This window comes from Pecten maximus, chromosome 17, assembly GCF_902652985.1.
Source record: "Pecten maximus chromosome 17, xPecMax1.1, whole genome shotgun sequence".
Lineage (NCBI taxonomy): Eukaryota > Metazoa > Mollusca > Bivalvia > Pectinida > Pectinidae > Pecten > Pecten maximus.
The window spans coordinates 32126097-32153676 of NC_047031.1; the positions used below are offsets into that span (position 1 = coordinate 32126097).

The 27580-nt window shown below is 36.6% G+C and overlaps 2 protein-coding genes across 2 annotated transcripts; one reads left to right on the top strand and one right to left on the bottom strand.

Moving 5' to 3' along the window:
* Positions 1–1786: 1786 nt before the first annotated feature.
* Positions 1787–15418, bottom strand: LOC117314933 (ras-related protein Rab-31-like). Its single transcript, XM_033869031.1, has 7 exons — positions 15216–15418; positions 11326–11422; positions 8431–8500; positions 7845–7938; positions 5827–5856; positions 5017–5142; positions 1787–4359 (listed from the first exon to the last, which is right to left on the bottom strand). Exons 1-7 carry the CDS (start codon positions 15256–15258, stop codon positions 4169–4171), a joined length of 651 nt encoding a protein of 216 aa, XP_033724922.1. The 5' UTR covers positions 15259–15418; the 3' UTR covers positions 1787–4168.
* Positions 15419–15619: 201 nt separating this feature from the next.
* LOC117314934 (histidine triad nucleotide-binding protein 1-like) lies at positions 15620–20131 on the top strand. The gene is made up of 3 exons (XM_033869032.1): positions 15620–15787; positions 18243–18347; positions 19136–20131. Exons 1-3 carry the CDS (start codon positions 15680–15682, stop codon positions 19298–19300), a joined length of 378 nt encoding a protein of 125 aa, XP_033724923.1. The 5' UTR covers positions 15620–15679; the 3' UTR covers positions 19301–20131.
* The last annotated feature ends 7449 nt before the right edge of the window (positions 20132–27580 follow it).

Below are 27580 nucleotides of genomic sequence, written 5' to 3' on the forward strand. Positions count from 1 at the left end.
ATTCCCACAAAGCTGGGCCTTGAACTAGCACATCCTACCACAAGGCTAACGAGACATTCCCGCTGGTCAGAACTGAGTAGATAAGGTGGCCTATACTCGCTACTTTTATGTATGGGCATGGCAAAAATGAGCGTTCTTCAGGATTGTGCTGATAGTAATTAAATTGATAAGACTTATTTAAGCAAAACTTTTTATCATATATATAATAACTTATTTAAGCATATTAAACATATAATATACTGTTTGTGCATTGAGCTCTGTCACTTATAACACCTATGAACACCAAAGCGAGGCATTTCAATATCAAATTTAACATAATATATAAATATGTTTGTACAATATCAAACCCTAACTCATGATAATGACATGGGTGTGAGTGGGCATTGTCTGATACACATCGATACATGGACCTTAATTGTTGAACTTCAATTAGAACAAAGTATTTCCTTTCATATCAATATTTCCATCAGTACACAGCATCTCAATCACTGATAATATTACTAAATATTGCCAATCTGATTAGGGTTTTATAACATACAAAGAACACCTCACATAACTTTTCAATATTACAGATATTTATTTTTGAACAAGTTCTGGTATCTTTCATCAACACTGTGTGGAATAGGAATAAGTTATTGATTTCATCATCACAAACAACTTTATCAGTAATAAGGTGACAGAACCCATGACATTCAGGTCAAATAACTGCATATGGTTATATCAGTTGAATACAAAAAAGAGGCCCAAGGGCCTGAATGGTCATCTGACTTTAAAGATCCTTGTACAATTGTAGAATACATTCTCTGTAGCGAGCATAGTGGTACTGTTGGCCATGGCTGCCATGACGGCCATCTTGGATTTCGGACCAACCCAAACAATAACAAAACTTGGTATCTCAGGATCATTTAATAAAATAGTTTTTACGAGGCCGAAAAATAATTACACCTTGTTGACTCCACTGCCTTAACATCCTCACCAATTTCCAGCTCAATGGCACCAGCGGAACTGGAAAAGAAGTTTAAAATGTGTTTTTCAAGATGGCGGCAATCTCATATTTTGGATTGACCAAAAAAATAACAACACTTGGTCAGGACCATCTCGGGATCATTTCAGGCAAGTTAAAGCTCAGTCCCACGAATGGAACTTGAGATGAAGTATGAAATGTGAACACAGTGGACGAAGTATGATGACTATAGTTCATCCTGACCCTTTGGGTCAGATGACCTAACAAGAGGCCCAATGGGCCTGTATCTCTCACCTGGCTCTACAGCAAACTTGAAGTTGATTGAGGTCATTTTACGGACACTATGCTGATTACCACTTTATTGAAATATCAGAGTAATGTAGGTTTATTCATGTCAATAATTTTTCTAGTCCTTCATTCCAGCATACTAATGGCCTAATATCAGGTCTTGGTTGAATGTAGGTCAAGGTCATCATTCGAACAAACTTTGTAGTCCTTCACCCTAGCATACTACAGGCCCAATATCAAGTCTCTGGGCCTCTTGGTTATTGAGAAGAAGTCGTTTGAAGATTATAGCCTTTTTGACTCCTGTGACCTTGAATGAAGGTCAATGTCATTCATTTGAACACAAATTGGTAGCCCTTCGCCCCAGGATGCTACAGGCCTAACATCAAGTTCCTGGGTCTTTTGGTTATTAAGAAGAAGTTGTTTAAATGAAAAAGTTGACGACAGACGGCCGGACAGACGACAGACGCTGCACCATGGCATAAGCTCACTTGCCCTTTGGGCAGGTGAGCTAAAAACTGGAGGAAACTTATGAACTGAATTTGTGACATCTTTATTGTTTTATTACGATGGTTAATATGAAACATATCATTTCAATAAAATCTATTCACAAGATGGTTTAATGCAATGCATAGCAGGCTGAGTATGAAATAATATTAACTCACAGACTGAGTCTTAAATAACAACTCGTGTTAGCTTACAGACATTCTTAAATAATAACTCGAGTTTGCTCACAAATTGAGTATACAATGCATAGTTAAATAATTTTGTCTGAATAAGTTCATTGTGAACTTCAACACAAAACAAACACCACTGTGAAAATATTAAAAAAATTGTACAGTGAGGATGCCACAATTACATACCCGGTAATTGTATTGTCTCGGTGACACTTCAAACCCAAATCCTTGGTACTTGTAACACAGCATACCCCAAAAGGACTTTTACATAACAAATACAATGTACAATATCACTAAACTCAATAATGTACAGTACATGTTTACCGATTGAAAATTTATCAAGGTATGCAAAAATCATATTTTTTGGCAAATGTAAATGGATTTTAAATAAAAAATGTTGCCAAATATAAGAGACATGATTGTAAGTGACAAGGATTTTCCAAATCTGAGTTATCTATCTTGTATCCATCACAACAGTAAGCAATTACTACAATCTAAAATTTCACTGGATTATTTATGAAAATATTTCACAAATCTAGGTCTCTGGACAAATGATATTTTTTCATACATTTATACCCTAGTACACTTCAGCATAATAAATTATTATAGAATACAAAGGTAATATGATGTATGGTAAGTGGTGTCATCAATTATGTGTGTGATGTCATCAATTAATGTATGGTGTGTGATGTCATAAATTAATGTGTGTGATGTCATAAATTAATATGTGATGTCATGAATTAATGCGTGTATGTCATAGATTAATGTGTGTGATGTCATCAATTAATGTGTGTGATGTCATAAACTTATGTGTGATGTCATAGATTAATGTGTGTGATGTCATCAATTAATGTGAGTGATGTCATCAATTAATGTGTGTGATGTCATTAATACAAACATAAAATGCTTTGATTGACATCAATGTCTGTTTATATGATATGCAGGTTCTTGTCACATAATTACTTAATTCGCAATCTTCAATGACATCATCTAATGTATACTTAATACAAGTTTCAGTGATGTCATCAATTAATGTATACTAAATATGAAATTCAGTGATGTCATCAATTAATGTATACTTAATACAAGTTTCAATGACATCATCTAATGTATACTTAATACAAGTTTCAGTGATATCATCAATTAATGTACATAATACAAGTTTCAATGACATCATCTAATGTATACTTAATACAAGTTTCAGTGATGTCATCAATTAATGTATACTTAATACAATTTTCAGTGATGCATCAATTAATGTATGCTAAATACAAGTTTCAGTGATGTCATCAATTAATGTGTACTAAATACAAGTTTCAGTGATGTCATTAATTAAAGTATACTAAATACAAGGTTCAGTAATGTCATCAATTAATGTATACTTAATGCAAGTTTCAGTGATGTCATCAATTAATGTGAACTTAATACAAGTTTCAGTGATGTCATCAATTAATGTGAACTTAATACAAATTTCAGTGATTTCAGCAAATGAGACAGATATTTCAATACATAACATGTCTGGCATCCATACGTTTAGATATTTAAATATCAGACTAATTATGTCAGTATATCTCACTAAATGGAATGACACATCGTAGAATTATATAAAATAATATATCGAACATCTCCATAGTTATTATATACATCCCTCGATGAAATAATGAAAATTCACACAATATCAATAGAATGTATAAATGTACTTGCACAACATTTTTTTGCGACTGACATCTAATGATATAAGCCTTTTTTAGAAGCTGATAACTTTCTAAAAGGAATTTTATGATGATTTTGAAGTTACTGTGTTCAATAAATATGTAACTTACAAAGATGTCTGACAACCCCAGAATTTAAAAATGTCCCTATGTAAACAAAGACCATCTTATGAATATACAACATTGAGCAGCATAAATAAGTTTTATAATTTTACAACTTTTGTCTCTATATACAGCATATGTCACTAGAAAACAAGCTTTATATACAAATATACATTTATATACGAACGCGTCAAAGGTCAACAGCCAGGTAACCATGACATCAGATACTAGGTAGCCAAGCAACATAAGGACAGCTGGACATATGGTGATTCAAGGCTTGTTGACTCTAATGGAAATGTGATTCACTGGAAAATGAATCAGAGATTTCTGAAAACAATAACAGAAATGGGATTCGGTATTTCTAGTTCTCTTGATGAATTGTCCCTGGCGATGATATATAATAAATACACACATTATCTGAGTTATCATCAACAGGGACAGCTAGAGTCGTCACCAGGGGGCGTGGGTTGGGAAGAGAGACGGAAGGTGTCGCTGGTGTCTGTGGGAGCTGGGGAAGACTGGTCGATGGTCGTATCAACAGTGTGAAGGCCAGAGTTGGGTGAGGTCTCGTAAAGTTTTATCAACTGCTGCGCCACCTGGAGGAATGCTTCATCAATACCTGTAATGTTGTACATGTATTAGAGAATCAATTATATACTGAATTATCCTTCATAGCTCGGGTTATATCTGTAACAGAGCACATGATTAATTAAATCTATATCACTGCCTATGCTAGGGATCGAACCCAAGACCTCTGGCTTACTAGTCTTACGCTCAACTGATCGAGCTAAAGGGAAGATCTCTCTAGCCGAGCAGTATATTGCGGCTAGTATTTACCAGGGTTACATATCCATTCAAATTAACTTTCACTCCTTGACCTTTTGACCTTTCCCCATACTTTCAGCTTAGGATAACTTTACCCATGCGTTACAACTAAGAATTTCTGTACTTTTGAGGTTCTGCTTCAAATGTAGCAAGCTTGAATATATAGCATTTACTAAACTACAATAATTTTAAAACCTAATCGCTGGAGGAGTCGTTCGATGATTTGTAATATGCTGTTCTGTAAATATTCTGTTGTACATATAAATATTATTATTATATAACATAGTAACACAAAAGACGAAGGAAGACAACTTTTACGACTCGTGCCCTGGCCGGGCCTCAAACTCACGATCTACGGCACCCAATCGCCTAGCCAGAAATACCCACAGCTTATACCGCTGCGCCACATCGACGTTCTAATGAATATTATCATTATATATACAACATGTACCTGTATTCTTGAGGGCAGATGTTTCGTGGTTGAGTGCTCCAATGTTTGAGGCATATTCCTCCGCATCACCGGCTGTGACCTCACGATTATCAGCTAGGTCACACTTGTTACCAACCAAACACATCGCTGTAGGGGGAAAACAGAGAATGGAACAGCATAAAAAATGGATATAGTACTGGGGATGAGGAGTAAAGAATGGAACAGCATAAAAAAAATGGATAAAGTACTGGGGAGGAGTAAAGAATGGAACAGCATAAAAAAATGGATACAGTACTGGGGATGAGGAGTAAAGAATGGAACAGCATAACAAAATGGATAAAGTACTGGGGAGGAGTAAAGAATGGAACAGCATAAAAAAATGGATATAGTACTGGGGACGAGGAGTTAAGAATGGAACAGCCTTAATATAACCAAAGCATATAAGGGAGGGGAAGTAATAAAAGGAATAGTACTGGGACGAGGAGTAAAGAATGGAACAGCCTTAATATAATCACAGTATATAAGGGAGGGGAAGTAATAAAAGGAATAGCAATTATAATATAATTACATAGTGCTGGGGAGGGAAAGTATAGAATGGAACAGTATTCATATAACAACATCTTACTTTGGAGGGAATCACAGAATGGAAAAGCCTTAATTTTAGTATATAAACTTGTGAAAGAAAACGTCTAAAGAATAATAACACACTGTTCCCAAGGAGGGCATATCTGATGGAGCCACCTTGCTGTCTAGTATAATGGAGAATGGCTTTCAACATCACAGGGAAACTTGGGAAGGAAAACTTGGATCGCCCACTTTATTGGTACTTACCTATAGGTGTGTCAACGTTCTTCTTCAATTCTGTCAAAACAAATTGTACTAGATTGAAATATAAACTTAATTTATTTTATATCAATTGCAAAACAAGTTATATCGACTTATATTAATCATGCTTGTTGACCCAGATGGAAGCCCACGGGGGGTCTAACTATTGGAGGAAACCAGAGTACCCAGGGAAAACCCACGTGGTCGGGCAGGTGACCCCATACCTTTTCAATTCCAATCAAGAAATCGAACCCCGCCCCCCTAGGTGGAAGGTAAGTGTGTTACCACTGTGCCACCTGGCCACCCAAATACTAGATTAGTAAACCAACTTTTTTTCAATTTGAAATCCCACTTACATATTCTCAATTGGACGAGACCAAGTGATCAGGTCCTGGAGAATTCTGGGGATGTCAGATGATGTGATCAAAGACCTATCAATACTTTCTTTATAAATAGGTGTTTAATTTCAAAGTGAAACATTTAAAAGGCAAACATCTCTGGAGCATTGTTGATACCATTTCACTTGTATTTTAGATGACTGTTGCAGAATAAATAGAATACATGGCCAGTGCCTTAAAACATCTACTGTATTTGTGGCTCGGGACAGAAAGACAAGCTTACCACTTTAGTCTTTCTCTACCCTCACCAAAATAGAGCTTATATTTCAACCATGTATATTCTATACAGCATACAATAGGATATTTTCATACCTGAATTTATATTTTTGCTCTATGAATAAATTTTCAAAATAAACAAGGGCATGCCAATGATGCCTAGAGCTGAAGTGGCCTAGTAGTACTATGTTAATTCTGAAGTGGCCTAGCAGTACTATGTTAATTTAAAAGTGACAAGCTACATATAATTAAAGTCACCTTGTCTGTGGTAACAATGCTCCATGTATCTATGACACCATTTCCATTGAAACGATAAAAATATAACCATGGAAGCTATGACAACATTACCATGGTAGCTATGACAACATTACCATGGTAGCTATGACAACATTACCATGGTAATTATGACAACATTACCATGGTAGTTATGACAACATTACCATGGTAGCTATGACAACATTACCATGGTAATTATGACAACATTACCATGGTAGCTATGACAACATTACCATGGTAGCTATGACAACATTACCAGGGTAGCTATGACAACATTACCATGGTAACTATGATGGCATTACTATGGTAACTATGACAACATTACCATGGTAGCTATGACAACATTACCATGGTAGCTATGACAACATTACCATGGTAGCTATGACAACATTACCATGGTAACTATGACAACATTACCATGGTAGCTATGACAACATTACCATGGTAACTATGACAACATTACCATGGCAGTTATGACAACATTACCATGGTAATTATGACGGCATTATCATGGTAGCTATGACAACATTACCATGGTAGTTATGACAACATTACCATGGTAGCTATGACAACATTACCATGCTAGCTATGACAACATTACCATGCTAGCTATGACAACATTACCATGGTAGATATGACAACATTACCATGGTAGTTATGACAACATTACCAGGGTAGCTATGACAACATTACCATGGTAGTTATGACAACATTACCATGGAAGTTATGACAACATTACCATGGTAGTTATGACAACATTACCATGGTAGCTATGACAACATTACCATTGTAATTATGACGGCATTATCATGGTAACTATGACGGCATTACTATGGTAACTATGACAACATTACCATGGTAGCTATGACAACATTACCATGGTAACTATGACGGCATTACTATGGTAACTATGACAACATTACCATGGTAGCTATGACAACATTACCATTGTAATTATGACGGCATTATCATGGTAACTATGACGGCATTACTATGGTAACTATGACAACATTACCATGGTAGTTATGACGGCATTACTATGGTAACTATGACAACATTACCATGGTAACTATGACAACATAACCATGGTAACTATGACAACATTACCATGGTAACTATGATAACAATACCTACCGCTGACCCAATCCTTTATGTCGTAGAAGCTGTCTGCTGATGTCATGTCGTAGATTAACATGGCAGCGTTAGCCTTTCTATAATACATTGGTGCCTAAGTGAAACAAAAAAATAATACAGAACCAATGTTATTACCAGGTAGTGCTAACAAGAAACTTATAGAGAAACTTAAGTCAATGGCAGTAAATCCTACAAAAATTACATGAAAACACTCATTTGTATACTTGATGAGGGTATTGTCAAAAACCGCACATTCAATATAAGTTTGGTTAATATCTGATAACAACTGTAGATGTGAGAACAAGTAGTTGATAGGACTAAGTCAAGGGAGGTAACTCTTAAAAATAGCCCACAAAGAGAATACATTAAAGTTCTATCCAATATACACACTCCAAATAATTTAGTTTAAATCCTTCTACAAATAAAGAATTAAAATTGCTTAAAATCATAATATAAATGACACAAATGGACAATCAGACATGAGCATTTCTATATCAATGAAACAACAAGAAACTTCGGGAATTAGATACTTAGCACTTTAACAGGCTTACTTACCATAGACCTAAATCTCTCCTGTCCTACTTACCATAGACCTAAATCTCTCCTGTCCTGCTGTATCCCAAACCTGGAGCTTAATTCTATAGTTATTGACGGTCCTGAAAGATAAATTTCAGATGAATATTTTTAATATTAAAATATCAATTTTTTCATTGAAATAAATCCTGACTAATAATAAAGCAGGAGAATCAAGCTGACAAAACTGAAATTTGAATTTTTACCAAAAAGGTTGTTTACAAACACCAAAAGCTGTGAGAAAAATCATTAATGTCCTAGTTCATTATTCCATTGATGTGAGCAAAGTAATTCTTTATCTAGTGTTCAGTCAATTCTTTATTATCATTGAAAATTAATTGGTTGATGACAAATAATTAGTAAACTGGACTTAAAATAAATTTTATATTGATTTCTTGTGCTTAACATCTGTAGAAATTGAAAGCTGACGGAAAATCAATTTGTTGATGGCAAATAATTAGTAAACTGGATGCTAAATATATTTCAGATTGATATCTTGTGTTTACCTTCTAAAGAAATTTAAGACTGTTAGATTTGTTAACACATCTCATTTACTGTCAGACCTCATGTAAAAGGCAATATCCAATACAATTGGTTTTAGAAAACTATTGACATGTGACACAATATTATTAATTCATATCTATGACTTTTTAAATGATTGTGGACACTATTTATCACAAAACCCTAACCATTGTAGTGTAAGTATACGTTCTACCGGTGAATTCTGGCATAAAAGTATACAGGCGTGGGTATGTATGTAACAGGAGACAAAATATACAATAATCAAATCAGGACTCGAACTTGGGACATCCAAACTCTAGATGAATCCTTTAATCACATGACCACTGGCATACAGCCCAATCCAGTTATCTTACAACCCTCCCTCCTTCAACAGTCTTCGACCCTGAAGACATATACAAGACCTCTTTGGGTCCCAAATATAACAAGAGGCCCAAAGGGCCTTAACGGTCACCTGAGATTTGAAATATTTCGGCCAACTAAATTGACCCTTTTTGGCCCCACCCATCAGTCCTAATGGGGTCAGTCTATAAAGAGTATTTGATTCTAACATATAGTTGATAAGACGATTTTGGAAATTTCTGTCAATGTGACCCTTTTTGGCCCCACCCACCAGCCCCTGGGGGTCAACCAGGGCCAACATGTACATAACATCAAACTGTAATCCCATGCTGATAATTTGAACCAAGTTAGAATGAATTCCAATACAAATCGAACAAATAATAGTCAAAAATGTGATTTCCCTATATAAACTATAGTAAAGTTTACCCCCTCCCCAGGGGCAAACGTGAGACCACAGGGTCATGAAATTCACAATTTTGGTAAAGCACCTTAAGACCCTTCCATCTATGAAGAGTATTTGATTCTACCATATCTGAGAGTAGGCAAGAAGATTTTTGAAATTTTAGTCAATTTGACCCTTTTTGGCCCCGCCCACCAGCCCCTGGGGGTCAACCAGGGCCAACATGTACATACCATCAAACTGTCATCCCATGCTGATAATTTGAACCAAGTTAGAATGAATTCCAATAGAAATCAAACAAATAATAGTCAAAAATGTGATTTCCCTATATAAACTATAGTAAAGTTTACCCCCTCCCCAGGGGCAAACGTGAGACCCCAGGGTCATGAAATTCACAATTTTGGTAAAGCACCTTAAGACCCTTCCATCTATGAAGAGTATTTGATTCTACCATATCTGAGAGTAGAGAAGAAGATTTTAAAAATTTCAGTCAATTTGACCCTTTTTGGCCCCGCCCACCAGCCCCTGGGGGTCAACCAGGGCCAACATGTACATACCATCAAACTGTCATCCCATGCTGATAATTTGAACCAAGTTAGAATGAATTCCAATAGAAATCAAACAAATAATAGTCAAAAATGTGATTTCCCTATATAAACTATAGTAAAGTTTACCCCCTCCCCAGGGGCAAACGTGAGACCCCAGGGTCATGAAATTCACAATTTTGGTAAAGCACCTTAAGACCCTTCCATCTATGAAGAGTATTTGATTCTACCACATCTGAGAGTAGAGAAGAAGATTTTTGAAATTTTAGTCAATTTGACCCTTTTTGGCCCCGCCCACCAGCCCCTGGGGGTCAATTAGGGCCAACATGTACATACCATCAAAGTGTCATCCCATGCCGATAATTTGATACAAGTTAGAATGAATTCCAATACAAATCAAACAAATAATAGTCAAAAATGTGATTTCCCTATATAAACTATAGTAAAGTTTACCCCCTCCCCAGGGGCAAACGTGAGACCCCAGGGTCATGCAATTCACAATTTTGGTAAAGCACCACAAGACCCTTTCATCTATATAGAGTGTTTGACTCCACCATATCTGAGAGTAGAGAAGAAGATTTTTGAGACTTCGTCTCAGGTGACCTAAAAAGGGAGGAAAATGCAAGGACCAGACCCGGACTCCAACCCAGAACCTCTGTACTTTAAACACGGGACTCAAACCCAGAACCTCTGTATTTTAGACACCGGATTCAAACCCAGAACCTCCGTAATTTAGATAGACATTCTAAACATTTGAGCTTCCTGTCAACCACTTTCAGCCTAGTCCATTTCAGCTACAGCAGTATATCACAATATGCCAACAAATATATGACTTCATTGGCTTTTACAGGTGACTCTTTGTAGCTATGACACCAGCAATATTAGGGCTTTTTCTGGTGACTTTTTGTAGCCATCAATGGGCCCCATTCTCAATTGAAATTATTTCATATTTAAGCCAAATTCCCAAAATTTGTAATTTATTTCCGCAAAAATCTTCCCAATTCAATAATTTTCCTCCCAAAATAAGATAAAAAAGCCCTGAAATTACCGTTGGTGATAGAGAAGGGAGAATGATGTTGGTGGATAAGTAAAAGTTACTTACATTTTATAGGTAAAGAAGGAGGCCCCAATGGTTGGACTGACAGCTTTACTGAACATCCCTCCAACATAGCGGATCACAACACTGGTCTTCCCAACACCTGTCAATGTACAACATCTAAAATAATACAGAAAATATTTAAATCAATAAAATGCATGTAAATCAATTTTAAAAATGCCATAGATTGACCAAAGAAAAAACTACATTTTACATGAACAGTCCAATAGGCCTGTATAACCCTAATCAAAACCTGAGGTATGGACTTGTACAAGTACACAGATACACACAGAAATACATTTACAAAATGATATGATATGCAACAAACATGTACAAATTTTATAGGGAAATGTGGAACACATTTTTTAAGTTTCTGAATTTTTATGACTACAGTCTGACGAATAAACAGCAGACCCAATTTGGAGTGGGGTCTCAAATTTGGGAATGAATAGCAGGAAAACCATTGAAAATGAAGATAGGAAGAGGAGCTACCAAAACAACAACAATCACAAGATAGAACTTCAGGATGTCTGAGTATTGCTTCTAGCTGTGCTATTGTACTTTTAATATAATTGTGTAGCAGAGAGCATGATAAATTTAAACTATTTCAATGCCTCTGCCAGCGGGGACCTCTGTATTACTAGTCTTACACTCAACTAATCAAGCTAAGAGAAGATCTCTTTAGATTAGCAGTATGTAATGGCTAGTACTGTAACAGGAAGTAGTAATGAAAAATACCCTGACTGTGCTGGGCCTCAATCTAGTGACTTTTTTCTCCCCTAGAGGACATCCTTCCACTAAGCTAAAGGGAAATTCCCACTAGCCTGAGCTAATAAGTTAACCTCCACATCCTACCACTATGCTAAAGGGAAATTCCCACTAGCCTGAGCTAATAAGTTAACCTCCACATCCTTCCACTAAGCTAAAGGGAAATTCCCACTAGCTTGAGCTAATAAGTTAACCTCCACATCCTACCACTAAGCTAAAGGGAAATTCCCACTAGCTTGAGCTAATAAGTTAACCTCCACATCCTTCCACTATGCTAAAGGGAAATTCCCACTAGCTTGAGCTAATAAGTTAACCTCCACATCCTTCCACTAAGCTAAAGGGAAATTCCCACTAGCCTGAGCTAATAATGTGACCTATAGATACTCTCCACATCCTATCACAAAGCTAAAGGGAAATTCCCACTCGCCTGAGCTAATAACCTATACTTATATATATCTCCAGGGTCTGATAAGTAAATATGATGATATGGTCCAATACAGGTACTGGATCCTAACAAATGTCCACTAGAAATTGGTAATTGGTCATGTGTAGTAAAACGACATGCAGTACAGACAAACTACATAATGAAATTTTCGAGGCAATCTTCCTTTATATAATATTGTAATCAAAAATCAGCTTGTTTATATCATCAACCATAACATCAGAGACATATATAGAGAGATAAGAAACATCGCTATTTTCCCGTATAAGTGGTGGCTCCTTTTATTCGTGACCACTCAAGCGTATCCCTTATCGAGAGCGCCTTGTCCCCTATCAAACACACGCGAGCACAGGAAAATCGGGCTTTGCGCATGTGTGTATCGATGTACCGGAACTTATTTGACATGTTCTGGTTAATCCGCATCCTAGTTTTGTAATTAAGCCGCCATTACGTCAGACCAAAACATCGTCAATTTTAAATACACACAAAAAGCACATCGTTTTATTTAGGCCACTACAAAAGTTACTTCATTATCCAAAAACTATCATACTTATGGGATATAGTCTTGTTGATCATGCACATTGTTGTCATTAATCCGTATTTTCAAAAATCCATTGGGTCCTATTCGACATGTCCAAGTTTTGTAATTAAGCCGCCATTACGTCAGACCAAAACATCGTCAATTTTAAACGCACACAAAAAGCACATCGTTTTATGTAGGGCACTAAAAAAGTTACTACATTATCCAAAAACTATCATACTTATGGGATATGGTCTTGTTTATCATGGACATTGTTGTCATTTATCCGTATTTTCGAAAACCCTATAGGGACTTTTCGAAAATTGGAGATTCCCGCCGATCTTCCCTGCGGTGTGCTTGACTTTCATACTCAAAATACAAACACTTTGACAGCAAATTGTGATATATTTCATATTGATGACACTTCTGCACTTTTGATATTAATAAAATTAAAGCACACCATTGGATCTGGGTGATGATATAGTGAAACTCACCTGTAATTTTGTGAGTTATGCATTTAATTGAATGAAATTTGAAGCTATACCCACATACAAACTGAAGTGACAGGGGGAACAACGGAGCGGTCACCCATCCAAGAGCTGACCACCCTCAATGTTGCTTAACTTCGGTACACAGACACAACACTCAACCGCACAGCCACAAAAGCTAGCTATTGAACTATGCAGCTGAAATGCCCATATCCATGAACCATCTCATTACCCCCTTCGCCGATAAGCTTCGTCCCGAAGCTTCCATGGGCTCAACCTCAGTAAACACAACTGTCCCTCTTGTTGTTATAGCGGTGCCGCCTCATGACCAGACCCCAACAAGTATCCAGGGACATTGTGCTGTTTGAGGGCACCCTACAGGATACCAGCCCTGTGCGCTGCCATCAAATGCGACATGCACAGAGGGAACAATGGAGCAGTCACCCATTGATCATGAGCTGACCACGCTCGACGTCACTTAACTTCAGTACACACTCAACAGTATTGCCACAAAAACTAGCTACATATATTGGACTATGCAGTTGAAATGCCCATATCCATGAACCATCACAAAACTAATGAAACTTACATATAAATGAGTTGGGATGACATGTATACATTGAAATGATAGGATGCGTTTGAATTTCAGTAAATCAACTGCGATAGAATCAAATTTTCATTATGTAGCAAAATAACCGGGGAACTATAATCAAAGTCCCGCAGCCCTCGGTAGGTGTCCTCGAGGTAGCGTCAGACACCCGCCACAATACCCAAGTTTGGAAATAAATAGTGTGGGTTGTCGAGAAACACAATTCAACACCGTCGTAAAGTTTCAGTCTATATATTCAGCAACATCAGCAGTGTACAGAGTATATATAAATGGCAACACCGCTCTCGCTTTCATCAGCATACGTAGCAACATCCAGCAAAGTAACACCTAGGCACTCCAACTCGGACTCTCCCTCGAACTTCAACTAACTCCCTGAACTCCACGAACTCCCCGAACTCCGACCTCGCTTTCACCCCTTTTATACCAAAACCTACCGGAGCGCCGGAGCGGTGTCGGAGCGGTGCACACCTGTACCGGAGCCTTCTGCTCCGGTGACTTAAATGTGTAAATAACAATGTACATAACACTTAGAAAAACAATTAGCCGCGAGTAAATGTTGACCATGTGTAATATAGATGGGGCATCGCTGGAGCTCCCAGACGGGTCCAGCCATTTGTAGTGGGTAATAGGGATGAGAGGCGATTAATACCTCCCTGACAGGGGCAATAAACATGAACGGGAGCCGGACAGACGATTACTGCCACGGGCGTGGTGAATTGATTACTTCACGAATAAGCATCCCGACGTGTCCCCCCCAACTAATTACCAACGGTCAATAGATTGACGGGCTATTAAAATTCCTAAGGCAAAGATGGTATAACAGAAAATAGAAAAATACTACACTAATATAGAAAAATACTACAATTACATAATTATGGTAGACAACAAGGTGAACACTTAAATTTGTTACTGTTGGATTGCCATTAAAATAGTGAAATCAGGACTTCTCTCTGACCTGTTAACAACTAAATGATAGTTCTGAGCTGCCTATAGAGGATCATTAGGTCCTGCAGGCAGTAACAATAAGGTAATAGAGGATGTGAATAAGAACATTCTAATTTCCTTTACCCTGAGATCCGAGAACGACAACTTTGGCCTCTATCGATTTCATCGTCACCACCGACGTATGCTTGAAAATTGGAGTGGACGATAATCTAGACAAGATTCAAGTGATGGCCTGCAGATCCTGGATACAAGCGAGATAATATCAATGTTTGCCGTCTGAAAGGTCGGGAACTGAAAGTACGACCACCATCTTGTTTGTCACGTGATAATTTGTTGACAAAACGAAAATAGTACGAAACTACGAGATATTTAAATATAAAAAATACATGAAACTAATTTTTTTAAATATGAGCACAGTAGAAAAATTCAGCAACAATTTGTGTTCACATTATGTAGCATTTGTGCAACGTTTTAATTTCCTTCAAGATATTTTAACTCTGAAAGGTTAACGCTGTTGCCCTCACAGAATCGGCGACAAAGTTCGAATACATCAGGCTACGGCCTTGAACTTTACATTGACCTTAAACATGAGCGAAGTGAAGAAAGCACAGACTGCCTCGCCGGGCGAGGATACCATCTTCGGGAAGATTTCCCGCGGAGAAGTTCCTTGTAAATTCATTTACGAGGATAATCAGGTACTCGCTGCATTACTGCATAATGTTGATATAAATGTAGACGTTCAGTATGACGCTAACGCAAATATTGCCAAACGTGCTCGGTTATAATGTGTGCGAGAGTTACGTCCCTTCCATCGACGATTAAACTGCATTATTTATTCATATACATATGTCAATATTTTTTTCAGAAACATTCAATTCATTTTTAACACATTTCTACTTTTTTTATTACATTACAGTCTTCAACCTTTTAGGAAATTATGATTCACGAATGACGTTGAAGATGATGAAATAAACCCTACTTTCGCTTTCTCACAAAAGTTTAAAAAGCTGATAGACTACTAGGCTTGTATTGTGACAGTAAACATCATTAAATTTAAATGAATTCACACAGAATAGCATATCTTAACCATGGCTTTACTAGGACATGTTTGTGGAACTCATTGGGACTTGGTGCTTTATTAACAGGTTGGGCACAATTACTTCCCCATGTAGATATTATTATATATATAAGATTTTTACCATTAATGATATAAATACAACAAAAAATACGGATTACAAAAAGCTCTTTCACCACTGGTCAAACTCATAAATTTGAAGGTTAAAAGAGGTAAACAAAATGCAGGCAACAATCACTTACGACACTTTGAGCATTAAAACACCACTTTTGACATTAGAAAACAACATTCACTTTCGGCACTAGCAAGCAACATACTCTTTCGGAACAATTAAGAAAGAAGCATGCACTTTATGAAATAGTAGTTAACATTCACAATTGATCAAATTTACATTATAGCCAGTTAGTAGCAAATAATATCATTAAAGTCAAGCCTTATATACTGTACATACACAAGCATATTTAGTAACAAATACAAACGACATGCGATCAATTAGCGGAATTCGACAGAAATCGAACTGCCCTGAGAACACTTAAAGATTGATATTATCAGGGAAGGTATATCAAGATATCAAAAGGTGATCCTGTCACCTGATGATCTTGAAAGGGAGTGAAGAAATTTCAAAGAGATGCTAAACTCGAAACCACCTTAAAAGACTGACCTCATGGACTGGTCAATTTCGGACCCGTGAGCAGAAATTTGGAGTCTGTGCATTTTACCACGCTTTAATCTTCTTACACAAATTAGATATTAGATGTGTTCAGAATTGTAATGAACAGTTTTGGAACTAAATAGTTTACTGTTAGTTATCTTCACCTCTTAATGGCCAATCACTATAAACGTCATTAGGGCCAAAAAATGGTGCATAAGAATTACGAGAAAAGTGGGTAAACGACAAAACAACAAACAATTAAATATGTGAAAATACTAATAAATATTGGTACACTCACGATTAGTTAAAAATCAAAAAGTGGCTATGAATACTCAAATCTTGTGATAAAGGTCAACAGCTTTCAGATAGTTCAAAATGTTGTATATACTAGCAGTCCTGAAAAAGAACCTTTAGTCTGAGTTTAGACTTGTCATGCTGTTGAAAGAACTCTCTTGTAAGTTGTAGATTAACTCTTTCACCACTGTAGTCCGTAATGAACTCCTCCAGATCGATGGATAGTAGAGTCTACTAAAGTAACATAGGGGTAAAAGGGTTAATACAATCCAATAAGAAGTATGTAACGGTAAATGGTTCATTGCACGTGATGCACTAAGACTAGTCCTCACTCTTAAACAAGTAGGAATGCATTATATATGTATGACCAATTCTTAGACTGGCAAGAACAACCACGTCTCAGCCTTTGTCTCTTTAGCAAGGGGACCATTCACCGATATTTCCTTTGATCAAGTTTGTTGTCTACATATTCATTCCTATCTTTTTGCCACTATGATTATAAAAAAATAGTTACAAATGGCTTAAAATTGGTAAAATGAAGTTTAAAATCAGTTGTTGGAAGTGATAATGTTGTATTTGCGGTGCCATCTGCTTTCTCATCGCAGGTATTCCAGTATTGGAACTAAATTATATACAGGTTATTAATACAAAAAAAGATCGGTTTTGTAGAATTGAAGGGATCTGATGCAAATTAAGACAGTTTATATAATGATTCAAATGGACTTAATGAGAAATATTGTAGAATAAACTAGATATTTAAAAAAAAAACTCAGTTATCTCCCTTACTTTTGTTTGTCATTTATCTACCTTGATCTTTTTATTTATCAGTTATCTCCCTTATTTTTGTTTGTCATTTATCTACATTTACCTTTTCATTTATCAGTTATCTCCCTTTCTTTTCTTTTTTTCATTTATCTACCTTTATCTTTTTATTTATCAGTTTACTCCCTTATTTTTGTTTGTCATTTATCTACATTTACCTTTTTATTTATCAGTTATCCCCCTTACTTTTGTTTGTCATTTATCTACATTTACCTTTTTTATTTATCAGTTTTCTCCCTTTCCTTTTTTTTCATTTATCTAAATTTGCCTTTTTATTTATCAGTTATCTCCCTTACTCTTTTTCAAGTGTATGGCCTTCAATGACATGTCCCCACAAGCACCTGTCCACTTCCTGGTGATCCCACGCAAACCCATCCCTAAGATTGAGGATGCTACTGAGGAGGATGAACAGGTAAGTTTATTGCCATGGTAGAAAGTGATACAAGGAGGAAAGCTGATTTGTAAATGTGCAACAAACATCAAGAAATGTATGATTAATATTCACATATCACTCCTGTATGATATCAGCATCGCATTTTAATTCATTTTTAGACTACAAAAAAAAGATATCTTATTCTTTTTAGCTCACCTGGTCCAAGTGACCACGGTGAGCTGATGTTGTGGCGTGGGGCATCTTATCTTAGTGTCCATCATCAATAGTCTGTCATTTTTTCCTCTAAATTCTTTCTAGTAATAAACTGAGCAGGTTTGACTAAATTTGATCCGAAGCATACTTGGGGGGGAAAGAAAATCAATTTTGTATAAACAGTGTATATCAGCCCCCTGGGACTGGTGGGGTGGGCACTGATAGGGGAAATTGTAAATTGAGTTAAACAAATTTATATCGCTACTAGTCTTGAATGACTGAATGGAATAGTTATGAAATTTGGTTTGGAGCATAATTTGGCAAAGGTTATCAATGTAGTATAAATGGTGGAGAGGAGGGGGCCAATAGAGGAAATGCAGCAAAACACTTCATAGTCCTTCTAATTTTAGAATGAATTTGGTCGTCATTTGGTTTTAACCATTGTTCGGAGAGGAAATTCAACAAATAGGAAAATGCTAGTAATATAACTTGTTTGAGAGTATTTTGCCATGATAATGATTACTAAAATATCCAGGTGAGTGATATTTAAAAAATTGAACTATATGGGAACTGAATGTATGAATCATTGATTGCACTTGGTTTTTCTCTTTTAGTTACTTGGTCATATGCTGTTTGTTGCTAAGAAGGTTGCCATGCAACAGGGGCTGGAAAATGGCTACCGTCTGGTTATAAACAATGGGAAGGATGGTGCACAGTCGGTGTACCATATCCACATCCATGTGATGGGAGGACGACAGATGGGCTGGCCACCAGGTTAAGGTCATCAGAGTTCAAGGTCACAGGGTCACAGCCATCAGCGAAAATGACTTCTATACAAAGAAGATCTTTATAGAGAACAAGATTTCAACCAGATGTTGTTTTTTTTTTTTCATTGACTTTCTAGACAAGTGACCTTTGGAGAAAGAAAACAATATTAAGCAGTTTTGTTATTTTTCCTGATTTTTTTTTATTATCAGTCACCTTGGGTGTCTTCTATCTTGCCTTTTATTTTAATAATAAATTAGAAATTATTAATAATAATTTTGAAAATTGATGGATCAGATATCTTATCAACGATGCCTGACATGTTTCTGCTTTGGTGTTCTGTAAGACAGAGAAATTCAAGTTTTGAATCATAGTGATACATTTCATACTGATATGCTTTTTGTCATAATTTACTGTGTCTAAGCTGTCTTATTCTTAATTTTGGCCATATGTGTTCATAAAGCAGATTTTTGTAAAACTTGTTACTCACCTTTTGTTAGTGGTAATTCATTAATACTCAGAATGTTTGCGACCTGTTCGTTACTTTATTACATTTTTTTTTACTTATTCAAGATTCTGATCAGTAAATAAAGTTTTTTTAGCCCAATCGATAGGTGTTTGGAGGGCCTATTGGCCCATCCATACCAGCAGAGTAACTTCCCTTTGTTGTGGTATGGGGTACAGCCATATTGTGGTGGTACTGTTAAATCTATATCTATACCTATATACTTATATAAACAGAAGAAATGTTTTGAAGATATTGTGAATAACTCTTTTCATTGTGTATGCTAATTTTCAATTGCTGGTGCAGTGCCCTTTGACCAATAAATCTTCTTTGCTATAAATTCTTGTTTGTGGTTTGTGAATCATTAAGGGAATATATCCAATTTTGATTCTGATTTTGATGGTGAGAAATTTTTTGCACTTGACCTCCTGAATTAACTCTGCTGCTCTGATAAATTTGTATGTGGCCCTGTCTTTTAAGATCAGCTCCTTGGCATATGGTAAGCAAACTATGCCACGTTAGAGTATATGTCGTCACATGGTAACATGCAGTGTGATGGGATGACAGACTCTCATGTTTGTTTAAATGGCTTACCAACACCCAAGCTCAGGTCAAAAGAGGTCAAGCATGTTAAACTTTTAAAATTACATCTACTTAATTACCAAGTGTTCACAGTTATGATATTGGGCCATTGAATCCTTGGACATATGGGTTCTGTATTATTTGTCATATAAATGACCTTGATTGACTTCTTCTCAATAACCAAGAGTGCCAGGGAGTTGATATTGGGTCTGTAGCATGCTGGAGTGAAGGGGTACCAAGTTTGTTCAAATGGATGACCTTGACCTACTTTCAAGGTCAAGGGAGTCAAATAACCGAAAATCTTCAAATGACTTCTTCTCAATAACCAATAGGCCGAGGGGCTTGATACTAGGCCTGTAGCTTGCTGGGGCGAAGGGCTACCAAGTTTGTTCAAATGGATGACCTTGACCTTCATTCAAGGTGACATTGGTCAAACAGGCTACAATCTTTAAACGACTTCTTCTAAATAACCAAAAAGGCCCAGGGACTTGATATTTGGCCTGTAGCATGCTGGGGTGAAGGACTACCACGTTTATTCAAATGAATGACCTTGACCTTCTTTCAAGTCACATGGTGAAATAGGCTTATATCTTTAAACAATGATTATGCGATAGCCATGTGTCACCAAGACCTGATATTATGCCAATAGTATGCTGGAATGAAGGACTAGAAAATTTATTGACATGAATAAACCTAGCTTACACTGATATTTGAATAAAGTGGTAATCAGCATAGTATCTGTAGAAAAGACCTTAATCAACTTCAAATTTGCTGTAGAGCCAGGTGAGCGATACAGGCCCATTGGGCCTCTTGTTGATGTTGAAGATTTGAAATAAACAGGATAAAAATATAGAACAATTAAACATGTTAACATTAGAAAAAAATATGTTTACAATAACTGAGAGATATGTTACCAACGGTAACCAATGGTAACCAGCGGTAACGTATGTTACGCCAAGTTTCAGATCTTCAGAAAAAAAATCGTTCCATAGACGTACGTTGTATTATATGGAATTTATTTTGATGCAATGACAATAAAAGGTAGCAGTAACGAATGTCACGGGTAGGTAACGAATGTCACGGGTAGGTAACGAATGTCACGGGTAGGTAACGTATGTCACGGGTAGGTAACGTATGTCACGGGTAGTTAACGAATGTCACGGGTAGGTAACGAATGTCACGGGTAGGTAACGAATGTCACGGGTAGGTAACGTATGTCACGGGTAGGTAACGTATGTCACGGGTAGGTAACGTATGTCACGGGTAGGTAACGAATGTCACGGGTAGGTAACGAATGTCACATCAAGTCTTAGAGACATCACAGGAAATCCGTGAAACTTAGCTTGAAAAAAGGAAATGTGTCGTCTATATGTTACCATAGTAAAAAACTAGGAGTAATAATCCTGACCAAACGTTTGATATTTTACGACACGACCATTGTAAATGTTCCGTATTACAGAGAAACAGTGTTGAAGTCGTGAACAACTTCGTCGTCCGTCTGTCAAAGTTTTTCAATGTTATAATTATATGAATGACTGGGTTCCATAACAAAAAAATGTGTGCATGACAGCCTTTCTTTCTTAAGCTGACTTTTATAATGTATATATATATATATATATATATACATTATAAAAGTCAGCTTAAGATATATATATATATGGGGCAAAGAAGTAATTCAAACAGTGTAAACAATAAGGTTTGTTAAATTTTCGAGGCAATCCGCCCCTTTATCAAAACACAAAAAATCACAAATACAATCACATAATATATATAAGAAGTACTGGAAATACAATAAAATACAATAAGAATAATGTTTTAGTAACTGGAGAAACCACAATGAACCCTTCGGCAAACGTGGGCCGAAGGCGGATACTAGCGTGACTGCATCATGTTCAAACACTAGAACGCTATGCGACCAACGGCAGAGATATTTTGAATTCCCCCGCACGTGAAAGTATTCCGAAGAGTTCAAAGACGATTCGTCCCTAAAGACTGCTAGTGGACGACATTGTGATTGTGTTTGTGATTTTTTGTGTTTTGATAAAGGGGCGGATTGCCTCGAAAATTTAACAAACCTTATTGTTTACACTGTTTGAATTACTTCTTTGCCCCATATAATCATTACAAGTAATTTGTATCCTCCATACATTTATGTGAGGATCCAGTGTTATCTGGATTATACTGTTCATATATATATATATATATATATATATATCCATGATTTTTAACTCATTTTCCAAACTTCCTCCTAAATTCACACTAAATGTCGGGTTACTGACAAATCCTAGAAAAATCCATTTTAAATGTTAAAAGAGCAATCCAAGAACGACAACTCGGTCAGCCTTACCGAAATTAAAGTAATTTTACTTCCATTGCCAGAACGTATCTTTTATATCAGCGAATAATATATTGGCCAGAACAGGGATATGGTGTCAGGATTTTAAATACCAAAATGTTTCAACGTCAACCCGTATCTATTTTCGATTCAAAGACATTGATGCAAAGACGTCTTTATTACATATACACGTCTCTAATAGATGTGTGTACGTCCCTGAACTTTGAAATACTTGTTACCGTAGAATACGTTTTAGTATTATAATAACTATCGAATAGGGGGGGGACTCGGACACACTAACAGCCGCGATACACCAACACCCCTCCCCCGGTCCATTTAAGTGAAAACACAAGTCCCTGTGATCGGCCAGTACATGTAAGGATCGCCTTGAAAAGGAACTGTTTTCTAGTGACTTTTATAATTCATGAAGCCCTGACAATGTCAACCATATTATGTCTGAATTCACACACAGACAATGTACTATCGATATAACATCAAGTCCCTGTGCTTTAATGGTGTTGACTCTCATTAAACATTCACACAATATTTTTTTTGCACTTCGTACGATCTTTTCCAGCTAAAATTAGGCATGCTCGGTCTGTGGTCTACAAAAGCTACAATATATTCCACAATAATGACGTATGGTGTATTTGCAACCCACTCTTCATTTTAAAATACGATTCACTCGTATAGCCACCCGTCTAACGGTAACGTGCCCGAGACATTTATTACATTATTTGGGTCCTGTGGTCTGTCCAACAAAAGGCAGGCGCGAGGGAGACATTTATTACATTATCAGGGTCCTGTGGTCTGTCCAACAAAAGGCAGGCGCGCGGTAATAGTCAGCCAGGTGTTACCACATTACGCATCAATAATGCAGATATCGGCATCACAGTCCGGGACTGTAACGCGGCATGTCAGAACAAAAGTGGGAGTTGGGTTAGTCAGAGACCTATATACTAAATATTAATATATCTCTGGGTTAGTGAATATTTCGCGAGTATTTGTAGAGTGTCCTTAAAGTTATTAAAGAAATAATGCTTCTTAATAATATTGTATTATTGTATGATATTAAAACATCTAATATAGAATATATAAAGTTGATTGAACTACAAAAATTTACTTTCAGTAGGCATTCATAGTAATATGAATGTCAACTTGACACTGTAACTGGTTTCGAAATCATATTACACAGATGTAAAGACCCAATAACTTTTAATAACATTTCAAATTCAGATTCTTTTATCGCATTAAACTTTACAGCTCGTCTGGATATAAATACACGATAACGGAGACATATCTGATAATAACTAAGGTATCTGTGAAGTAAAGTATTCACTGGACAGAGAGGGGTTCTACATGAAATATTTAATCAATTTACCTTTGTCCGGTTGACACTGGATAACCAATGACTTAGAATATAGGGGCTAGATTAAAATTCGGTAAAAATAACATCCCCTGTGTCCATTATATAGTCTAAACACCGGAGTGTCATTCTAGCCCCTGGGATAAACTGTAACTTCTTTGGCACTTTTTCTGTAAGTTGCATTTATAGATTCGCTGGGCATATAAAAAAAAACTTGATGGAAAGGAAACACAACGGCCATTACAGATATTTCAAAATTAGATCTAATTTGGTCATCAACCTCACGAAAGGAAACTCGGGTTACATGACGTATCGCGCTCGTTCTGTATCTTTGCTGCTGTGGCTGACCTCGGAAGTGGTGGGAGAAATAAGTCAATATGACGGATAGCTAATTATTACATACAAATATGAAAGCCTGTTGAACACCGTGGTCTGACGCATCAGTTCGCCAGTCCTCACCTGTATAAACCTGTATATTACCTGTATATTACCTTTGATTACGATATGTCAGGCGTTTATACGGTCTCATGTCCAGAACCACGAGGTCACGGTCTCAAATTTACTGGAGTGTGACCACAGCTTGACCATGACATGCCAAATAAGGTATGTGGATTAATTAGTGTCAGGTACGTATGTTAGTTGTGATGTCCGGTGTTGGACAGGTGTGAGTTTGTTAGTTTTTTTAGCTACGGTACGGGGATACCCAACTTCGCTAGCCAAGGGTGTTCAATACGATACTCTCCTGAATAGCCAAGGGTGTTCAATACGATACTCTCCTATTCAGGAGAGTATCGTATTGAACACCCTTGGCTAGCGAAGTTGGGGGATACCGAAATACACTGCTCTGTGATATTTATCACAGCGACCTGAGAATTAGTTGAGAAGTTGTTACAGTCTACAAGTATTTGGACCTTCCCTAATATACATTGCACATTTTAAGACGTTTTGGACACAGGGGCTTGGCACGATTTTCATTATAGTGACACTATAATTTAATTTTGTATGAAACACGCATTTTCATTGGCTGAAATAATTTTGTTATACCTCCATAATAAAATTTTTGACGTTGCGAAATGTAACGTCATTTTTGATTGGCTGATGACGTTGCGTAATAATTTATCACAGAAAAGAGTTCGCCAAAGAAAGTGAAATATCTTGGTGTGTATAAGACGAAATTAAATTATAAGAATTAACATTAATTATTTTTTCTGTTATACAGTCATAACATAAAAAACTGGAGTGTACTCTCTTCATAAACCGCTTCGCGGTTTATTTAGAGTACACTCCAGTTTTTTTCTGTTATGACTGTATAACAGAAAAAATAATTGATGTTAATCCTTAAATAATACATATATACAGAGACTCTGATATATATATGAACTATCGTTTGGAAAATCGTGTCAAGCCCCTGTGGTTTTGGAGGGCTAGATTAAATTTCGGTAAAAATGACACCCAGTGTTCATTATATAATCTGAACATCGGGGTTGTCATTTTTACCGAATTTTATTTTCTGGACCCCAAAAAGTCTGAAAATGCTTTATACATAATTAGGGAAGATTCAAATACACGTTGATGACTGAAGCACATTTTCAGGTCTCTGTGCTATTTATTTACCACCTATACTTGGCACGAATTCCCAACTCACAGTCCATATATAAATATTATGTGTGTATTAAAAAAAAAAATATTGCATGTCATTCACTCAATCTGTTGAAAATATTTGACCTATTGTTACCTATATCGTGTGTCCGAGTGAATAAAATACAAACTTGTATATATTGAAAATCTTGATGGCAATATACTTGTACCGACTTTAATATTCTACGTCTGGTGTAAGCCTTGAGTGCTTAGTCACGTTTGACTGACAAATCTACACCAGACATCTACATGTATCTGTCCGAATGTCTAAGTCTGGTGTCGGGGTCAAAGGAAACTCGGGCTATAGTTACACATGGTATTCACTCTATGAATAGTTTGACTTATATCTACTTTGTCCGAAGACACTGTCACGTGTACCACAAGGCTCTCCTCCCTCGGTGTCTTCCCTCGAACTATAAAACCAGTCTTTTAGTCCCCTCTAGCAACTATACGTGTACCCTTACTGCCCCGTGTGGCGGGTGCCTGATTATTTTGTACTACTGTTACATAATACTATCGAGATGTTTCGATTCAATCAATTAATTCCTTTGAACCTTACTGTTTAAAATATATACAGTATATATTGACATCAGTATAAATACATACAGTATATATTGACATCAGTATAAATATATACAGTATTGACATCAGTATAAATATATACAGTATATACATGACAAATTAAAAATAACATACAATACAGACAAAACGTAGGTAACAAACACACACAGCCCCACCACCCCATCATCATCATCATCGTCATCATCACCACCCCCATCATCATCATCATCATCATCACCACCCCCATCATCATCTTCATCATCATCATCATCATCATCGTCATCATCATCATCGTCGTCGTCGTCGTCGTCGTCGTCATGCTTCCTGGAGAACTTACAGTCTGCCAAATAATGCGAGACAGCACACCTGTAATCCTACCCAGCGACAGTAATTGCTCTATTGCAGAACGTGAACACACAATTCTTTGAAAACAAAATTATTTATAAAACCAAACAACCGCAGTGTTATTTAAAGACAATTTATCAATTACATGCCAATGACTTCATTACACCCTGGCGTTAAACACTTACAGTAGGTAAAATAGCAATAAATTCGAGAAAAATTCTTAACATATTGCATGTAATATTTGCACTTTAATTGGTTGACATTTTAAATGATCAAACGATACTTAAGATGTTGTGGAGTGGAGTGCTACATTTCAAATGGCCCTATTAAGCTGTAAACTTACCCAGTTAGATGAGATATCAAACATATTTCAGACATTTTTTTTTCACTTTTAGATCACAGTAAGTTATGATGTATCACCTATTTGAGAAGTACATGGCTATTATACCTACAAATAACCCACCGCTATAATGTAACTATAATCATTTCCAATGGGGTCCAGGGATCTCACCACCGCCCTCAGGTCATATGACTCGGACTATTTCCGAGAAAACTTTAATCATATCCAAGTCTCTGTATATGAAGATAGTACCATTTTTTTTTGTGATTTCCCCCTATTGGAAGCAGAGAAACTTTGAGTCTTGTATTTGTGAGTCATGTAGATGCAATTATCAAATTAATTTCCCGAGAGATTAACATATTTCAGTAATTATGAAGTATGGGAAAGTTCTCATGATCAACATAACTTGCATATGTTCGGGCGTCACGTGACCATATGACTGCCATACGAAGTGTACTACCAAGCGCTATCGTCCCCCCTTATCTTCCTATTTCATCTGGAAATTTTAAACATTCAGATAGAGGGGCCCGGTGTTCACAATATTATACTTGGTAAGGCTCAAACTCAGTATAGATATTGATTGGGTGGTTCAATGCCGCTGTTATTTGTTTTATGTGCCCAT

Bases quoted from the DNA above. Each gene is read 5' to 3' on its own strand.
- LOC117314934 (XM_033869032.1), top strand. From the start codon at position 15,680: ATGAGCGAAGTGAAGAAAGCACAGACTGCCTCGCCGGGCGAGGATACC. The intron at 15,788-18,242 runs GTACTCGCTGCA...CTCTTTTTCAAG, and splicing joins TCATTTACGAGGATAATCAG to TGTATGGCCTTCAATGACAT. The intron at 18,348-19,135 runs GTAAGTTTATTG...TTTCTCTTTTAG, and splicing joins CTACTGAGGAGGATGAACAG to TTACTTGGTCATATGCTGTT.
- LOC117314933 (XM_033869031.1), bottom strand. From the start codon at position 15,258: ATGAAATCGATAGAGGCCAAAGTTGTCGTTCTCGGATCTCAGG. The intron at 7,939-8,430 runs GTAAGTAGGACA...TGTTTCACTTAG, and splicing joins AGGAGAGATTTAGGTCTATG to GCACCAATGTATTATAGAAA. The intron at 5,857-7,844 runs GTAGGTATTGTT...TTGTTTTGACAG, and splicing joins CATAAAGGATTGGGTCAGCG to AATTGAAGAAGAACGTTGAC.